This window comes from Anopheles funestus, chromosome 2RL, assembly GCF_943734845.2.
Source record: "Anopheles funestus chromosome 2RL, idAnoFuneDA-416_04, whole genome shotgun sequence".
Taxonomy (NCBI): domain Eukaryota; kingdom Metazoa; phylum Arthropoda; class Insecta; order Diptera; family Culicidae; genus Anopheles; species Anopheles funestus.
The window spans coordinates 28,068,611-28,076,449 of record NC_064598.1 but is presented as its reverse complement, the minus strand read 5'-3'; the positions used below and the strand labels follow the sequence as shown (position 1 = coordinate 28,076,449).

Here is a 7,839-nt window from a genome sequence, read left to right as displayed (position 1 = left end):
AAAATGAGCTTTATGAAATTTTCTAATTTTTCTAATTTATTAATTTTTTTATAACTTTTCATTCTGTTTTTTATTTAAAGCATTATTTGAGTGAAAACAAACCATTTTAAACCAATTGGCATTAAAATATATAAATTTCATTTTTTTGCAAAATTTCTCAAAAAAAAACGTAAGGGGTAAGCCTTATGAAATTTTCGAGTGGAAAATTTTTTTGAAATTTTTTTCTGATTTTTGATTATTTTTTTAGTTTAAAGCATTATTTGAGTGAAAAGAAACTTATTGCAACAAATTCGCAATAACATATGTCACATTTAAAAATTTTGCTGAATTGCAGAAAAATGAAGAAAATTTTACATTTTCTCAAACAGGGTAAGGAACTTGGTTCCTCGAATAACTTCTGGCACAGACATCTGAGGGCATGGCCGCCCAAGAAGAAAATGTAGCCATTGGTGCCATCTATCGACCACAAGTTAAAGATTGGCGATCCGTTGGATACCGACCGAGTTATAGGCAAAACTTGGTGAAAAAATGAGCTTTATGAAATTTTCTAATTTTTCTAATTTAATAATTTTTTTATCACTTTTCATTCTGTTTTTTATTTAAAGCATTATTTGAGTGAAAACAAACCATTTTAAACCAATTGGCATTAAAATAAATGAATTTCATTTTTTTGCAAAATTTCTCAAAAAAAACGTAAGGGGTAAGCCTTATGAAATTTTCGAGTGGAAAATTTTTTTGAAATTTTTTTCTGATTTTTGATTATTTTTTTAGTTTAAAGCATTATTTGAGTGAAAAGAAACTTATTGCAACAAATTCGCAATAACATATGTCACATTTAAAAATTTTGCTGAATTGCAGAAAAATGAAGAAAATTTTACATGTTCTCAAACAGGGTAAGGAACTTGTTTCCTCGAATAACTTCTGACACAGACATCTGAGGGAATGGCCGCCCAAGAAGAAAATGTAGCTGTTCGAGCCTGGCTGTGGGTCGAACGCTTCGGGTTTTTTCTTCTTCGAAGGACCAATCTATTCAGTTTGGAGGTTGACACTAGACTCTATTTATTTGTTACAATTCACATTCAATTCCCGCTCCTGTCAATAGTGATGGGCGTTGTGTTTTACCCTTCCGTTCCGGATGGGAACGGAACATACTCCCCCCGTTGAGTTTACTCAAAAGACGAATTCAGGAACAGTTATCTTCGATGGGTAGTACCGAGATTTTGTTCACAGCGCGGCGATAAGTAGCTCCTCCCGTGAACACGTCAACAGCGCGAACCAAACCATCCTTGCCAGGGTAGACCGACGTAACTCGACCCATCTTCCAGTTTAGAGGTGGCTGATTTCGATCGTGAAGAAGAACAACCAAACCCTTCCGGATGTTAGGCATGGCTCGCAGGTTCTTCTTTCTTGGCTGCAGAGTGTTGAGATAGTCGCGGCTCCATGCGCGCCAAAAATGCTCGCGCATGAGCTGAAGATGCTGCCAACGAGACAACCGGGTGGCTCGTACATCTTCCAAAGACGGCTCAGCCAGGGCGGTTAAGGGTCGTCCTATCAAGTAGTGGGCGGGGGTAATTACCATCGGGTCCGCAGGATCGTTGGACACAGCGAATAATGGACGAGAGTTGAGAACTGCTTCTATCTCAGTCAAGACCGTGCTCAGCTCTTCAAAATTCAACTTGACGTTGCCGACGATGCGTTTTAGATGGGTCTTTGCAGATTTCACGGCAGCCTCCCAGAGGCCACCAAACTCGGGAGCATCTGGTGGTATGAAATGCCATTCAATTTCCTTGGACCGACAAAACTCCTGAATGGCATCCACCGACTGCTGATTGTGGAACTGCTCAAAAAGACTCTTGAGTTCGTGGTTGGCTCCTCTGAAATTTGTTGCATTATCAGAGTTAAGCTGCTGAACCATTCCACGACGACCGATGAAACGCTTTAGGGAAGCCAGGAAAGCATCGGTGCTTAAGTCGGATACTGCTTCTAAATGCACAGCTTTGGTAGTCATGCATACAAATACGCACACATAGGCCTTGGTGATCACTGGACGGCGTGACCCTTGTTTTATCATGATTGGACCAGCGTAGTCCAATCCCGTGATAGCGAATGGCGGTGAAGGTACAACCCTGGAAGCGGGTAAATCTCCCATCAGCTGGTTAGTGTTTGTCGGGTTCAGTCGGAAACATCTCACGCAATTTTTCGTAACAGCCCGAATAGTCGAACGGGCGTGGATAAGCCAATATCGTTGTCTCAGTACGTTTAATAGGCCCGTTTGCCCAATATGAAGATGTTCCGCATGCATCTGTCGAATCAGCAAACGTACAACTGGATCCTTATTGGGTAGAATGATTGGATGGCGATTCTCGAACGGAAGCAAGGATTTATCTAAGCGACCTCCTACACGTAGCAACCCGTCGACATAGATTGGGCGAAGGTTTGCTAGCTTCTTACAGGGTTGGTTTTCCATTACTCGTCGTATCTCGTCCGCCAAATGAACGTGTTGGATTACTCTGATGACTGCTTCGGTCGAAAGACGTAACTCTTTAACAGTTAAATGACGGCGAAGTTCTCGTAGTGGAGCAGGCTTACGGCAGTTTTCAATGAATCGGAGTACATATCCCATTATCCGTTGAATTTTCCTAAAATGACTGAATTTGTTGAAGAACGTTAGTGGCTCGATACTTACAACCACAGACGAAACTACATCCTTCAATTCAGGCAATTCATCATCTGGGAGCGGAGGTAGCGAGGATGTTTCGTAGTCTACTCGCTGCAGCATTTCGGGACCGTTCCACCAAAGACTGTTTACTTCTAGAGCCTCGGGCAGTTGTCCTCGGGATATAACGTCGGCTGGATTGAACTGGGAACGGACGTATTCCCATTTGCAGCCACTCGTCTCTTCCTGAATCACAGCGATCCGATTACGAACAAACAGCTGCAATTGATTGAGCGGTTTACCAATCCAGGCCAGAACAATTGTGCTATCACACCATAACACAATTTCTCGGAGCTTCATATTCAGGGCTGGTAGTACTCTTTTCAACAGTCTGGTAAGCAAGAGGGCTGCGCATAACTCCTTTCGTGGGATGGAGAGGTCATGCAGTGGAGCAAGCTTCGATTTACTAGTTAGGAGTTGTAACTTTGCTGAACCATCTGGAAACAAACTTCTAAGGTAGATGCATGCGCCGTATGCGTAAGATGAGGCATCGGAGAATCCATGTATCTCACATGCAACTACTCCATCGAAAGTTACACATCTTGGAATTGCTATGCGGTGCAATTGTGACAAAGATTTCTGCAGATCTTGCCACTCCTTTCTTGTAGCTTCGTCGACTGGATCATCCCAGCCAATCTTCTGCTTCCACAGTCGTTGTGTTAGGAGCTTTGCTAAAACAACGACAGGTGACACCAGACCGAGTGGATCGAATAATCTAGCTATCTCGGAATACATTATTCGCTTTGTAAGTTGCTGTTCGGTTGAAGAGAGCTCCGGGTGGTAGGATATGAAAAATATGTCAGCGTTCGGATCCCAACATACTCCGAGCACCTTGATGGTTTCGTTAACTCCTTTTTCTTCCAGCTTCACCTTTTTCTCACGGTCCTCTTCAGGTATCTGCTCGAGAAACCTTTGCGAATTCGAACACCATTTGCGGATAGGAAAACCTCCTTGCGCTAGGAGCTGCTTTAGTTCACGTTGAGCTTCGATCGCTTCGTCTACTGAGTCCGCACCAGACAGTACATCGTCCATGTATGTTTCTTCCAAGACGATTCTCGAGGCAACAGGAAACGCATTACCATCCTCTGCTACCAATTGCACCAGACACCTTGTAGCTAAAAACGGTGCAGCGGCAGTACCGTAGGTGACAGTACTCAGTTCCAAAACTCGCAATGGTTGCGACGGATGATCTCTCCAAAAGATACGAAGGAATCGTTGATCTTCCTCAGCGTGACGTATCTGACGATACATCTTGGAAACATCACCAGAAAACGCAATTTTGTTTCTACGGAACCGCAGCACAATAAAATGAAGATCGTTTTGTACTACGGGACCCACTTGCAGCACGTCGTTGAGAGAGAATTCAGAAGGCGCCGCTTTGGCGCTGGCATCAAACACTACTCGACACTTCGTGCTTGAGCTGGACGGCCTCAATACTGCGTGGTGGGGCAGGTAATATGCACGTTGTTGTGGGGGATCTTGGGCTTCGTGGATTTCATGGCAATGTCCAAGCTCCTCATACTCGTGGATGAACTCCTTATACTGATTCTGTAGATCAGGATGACGGGCAAGACGTCTTTCTAGCATAAGGAATCGCTTTTGTGCAAGTGCACGGCAAGAATTCAGTTGTTGAAGGGTATCCTTAAACGGTAGTCGGACCACGAAACGTCCGGTTTCATCACGGTTGTAGGTTGATAAGAAATGCTCTTCACAAGCCATCTCTTCCTTGGCCAGCTTAGGTACGTCGGGAACCTCCTCAATTTTCCAGAACTGTTGCATCATTTCTTCCACGGCTTCGATGGAAGCATGATTGGTTTGCTGTAACGAAAGATTGGACAGTGGTTCAGTGATAACTCCCGACACGATCCAACCGAAGTGAGTGTCCCGCAGCTGTGGTATGTTGTCCATCACGTTAAGCCTGCCTGGCTTGAAAATGTCGAAAAACAATTCCGCACCAATCAACAGATCAATTTTATCCGGCTGGTTAAAGTTGGGATCTGCTAATATGATTCCGTGTGGAATCTCCCAATGACTGACGTTGATCGTGGATGACGGAATGATACCGGTGACTCTCGGGGTTATCAGGAACTCCAAATCGGCTTCGAAAGCGGACACTCTCGACTGAATCCTCAATTGTACCTTCTCGCGAGCAAGGGTTCGTAAGGCGTTGATGCCTGAGATCGGTACATTCGCTGGTGTAGTTCTTACTCCAAGGCGGTTGCTGAGTTCTTCTGACACAAAATTCACTTGTGAGCCACTGTCTAGAAGGACTCGACAAAGATGAGGCTGGTTCTTGTAGTCAAACACTTGTACCAAGGCTGTTTGAAGTAGAACTGTCTTACATGACTGGACCAAATTCGATGAGCAGGTGCTGGATACAGGGTTGGTAACACGATTTGTCTTCTGGGTTGACGTTGCAGGAACAAATGGCAACCTGTCTGCGGTTTCAGCAGGTTGAGTCAAATTGAAGCTGGTAGTTCGCTGGAGAGCGCCTTCTTCGTGAATTATTGTGCGGTGCCGTCGTTGACACTTACGGCAATTCATTGTAGATGGACATTCTCGAACACGATGTCCTTTCTGTAGGCAATTGAAACATACTCCTGCAGCGCGAATCCGTTCCATTTTTTGAGTGGAAGTAAGGGTATTCAACTCAGTGCACTGGTGGTTTCGATGAGAGCCACCACAAAATTCACATGACTGCGGAATAATAGAGGAAGCGGCATGGCTTTTCTGTGGTATATTCTTAACCTGGCTGGTCTGCTGCGGCTTAAGATTACTATTAGTTGTAACTGGAAAGGCTGTTTCACAATTTTCCAAAATTCGGCACCGAGATTTCAAAAACTCAATCGTTTGATGATAGTTTGGCAGTTCTCTTTTGTTTTGCGTACCCTCCCATGCCTTCCGAGTGGATTTGTCAAGTGCTGCCACTAACAGATGAACTATCATCAGGTCTGAAATTCCTAGCAGTTCTTGTCCTAGATATTTCAAACTCTCCACATGACGTGAAGCTTCCTGAACCAAGGTGCGCAATTCATGATGAGTTTCTGATGTCATTTTCTTCAGGGAGAATAAACCGCGAATATGGGTGTCGATAATGATACGCTTGTTTTCGTATCTCTCGGTTAGTATTTGCCATGCGTGTTCATAGTTGCCTTCATTTATCACTTTCGCATCTAATATTCCTGCAGCTTCTCCGGTGAGCGCTTTATCAAGATGGTACAACTTTACGGCCTCGCTGTCTCCAGAATTGGCCATCAAGTCCTGGAATATGGCTTTGAACTTAGGCCATGCTGTATAAGTACCATCGAAGGTTGGAATCGGGATTTTTAGCGGCTTTTGCTGGAAGATCACCTGGGGTGGTGAGGTTATCTTTTCCTCCTCCGTTTCCATCGACAGTTTCAGCTCACAAATCTTGGTCAAGGCAGTATTGTTCAGTTCTTCGAAATCAGTATATTCTTTCTCATGTTCTTCCATCGCATCGTCAGTAATCAGACCGATTATGCTCGTATGGAATTTGCAATAATCGTCATAGATCGAGGTAGCGTTTTGCTCAAATACTTGCAATTGTGGATGCGTAATATCCTTAGCTTGCAACAGCGTGTTTTGTAAGCGCAGAAGTTTACTCTTTACATGTGATCGTAAACGAATCGCCTTTTCCAATTCCTGTTGCTTGGTCGCCATTTTGTCCACTTCCGCGCGTTTTTGCGATCGCGTCTCTGGTCCCATACACAACCACACACACGGTAAAACGAGCGATTAGTAAAAGCAGCACAGTACACCAACACGTTGAAACCTGCGACGTATGATGCACACCGAACGCGGTTAGCGAAGCGAGTCCTTTGCGCCAAATTTCCGTGAACAAAACTGAGCAAAGTGCACAAACACAAGCAACTCGTAGCGTTTCCTCGAGTCTAAGTGGTTAGCGCTGGTCAATACACGGATCAAACTTGTTCAAACTTGTATTTTCCTGTAACCTCTGCGAACAGCGCACCAACACATGCAAACTGACGTAGCTAGCGGCTATCCCAGGAACAATCACAGCACATGAGCACACAGATTGCAAGAGTTTCTTCTGTATGATTTCTAAGAACAAAAGCTGTCTCTGCACACACGTCGCCGTAACAGTAGCGACACACACGAGCACATACAAGACTGCGGACACAACGCGCACAGACGCTTGCACGATTTCGCGGGAAATGTTCCTCAAATTAGGCGTGCGCTTACACAACGCACTCTTAAACCACACACACGAATGGTTTTCGAAAACTACACTTTCCAATGACGCGGGCGGTCACACAACGCACGTGGATGGCGGTTGTTGGAAAACACTATTCTTGTGACACGGGCGGTCACACACGCACTTTTGAACAACGCACGCGGGCGATGGTTGTCCGGAACTACTTTTTCTTGTGACGCGGGCGGTCACACAACTCACACGGGGGTGGTTGTTGGAAACGTCTCTAGTGACACGGGCGGTCACACAACGCACGCGGGCGGTGGTTGTTGAAAATTCGTTTGTCTTCGAGTAACGCTGGCGATTACTCGAACGGATACGGCACACTGACAAACACACACGGACGGTGGTCTCAGGCCGCGATTCTACTAGTTATCCGGTTCGATCGGACCAAAATGTTCGAGCCTGGCTGTGGGTCGAACGCTTCGGGTTTTTTCTTCTTCGAAGGACCAATCTATTCAGTTTGGAGGTTGACACTAGACTCTATTTATTTGTTACAATTCACATTCAATTCCCGCTCCTGTCAATAGTGATGGGCGTTGTGTTTTACCCTTCCGTTCCGGATGGGAACGGAACAGTAGCCATTGATGCCATCTATCGACCACAAGTTAAAGATTGGCGATCCGTTGGATACCGACCGAGTTATAGGCAAAACTTGGCGCAAAAATGAGCTTTATGAAATTTTCTAAATTTTCTAAATTTTTAATTTTTTCATTCTGTTTTTTATTTAAAGCATTATTTGAGTGAAAACAAACTTTTTTCAACCAATTGGCATTAAAATAAATGAATTTCATTTTTTTTGCAAAATTTCTCAAAAAAAACGTAAGGGGTAAGCCTTATGAAATTTTCGAGTGGAAAATTTTTTTGAAATTTTTTTCTGATTTTTTAT

General features: G+C 44.2%; 1 protein-coding gene across 1 annotated transcript; it reads right to left on the bottom strand.

Moving 5' to 3' along the window:
• Positions 1-989: 989 nt before the first annotated feature.
• LOC125761836 (uncharacterized) lies at positions 990-7,522 on the bottom strand. The gene is made up of 2 exons (XM_049423368.1): positions 4,856-7,522; positions 990-4,534 (listed from the first exon to the last, which is right to left on the bottom strand). Exons 1-2 carry the CDS (start codon positions 6,440-6,442, stop codon positions 1,184-1,186), a joined length of 4,938 nt encoding a protein of 1,645 aa, XP_049279325.1. The 5' UTR covers positions 6,443-7,522; the 3' UTR covers positions 990-1,183.
• Positions 7,523-7,839: the final 317 nt, after the last annotated feature.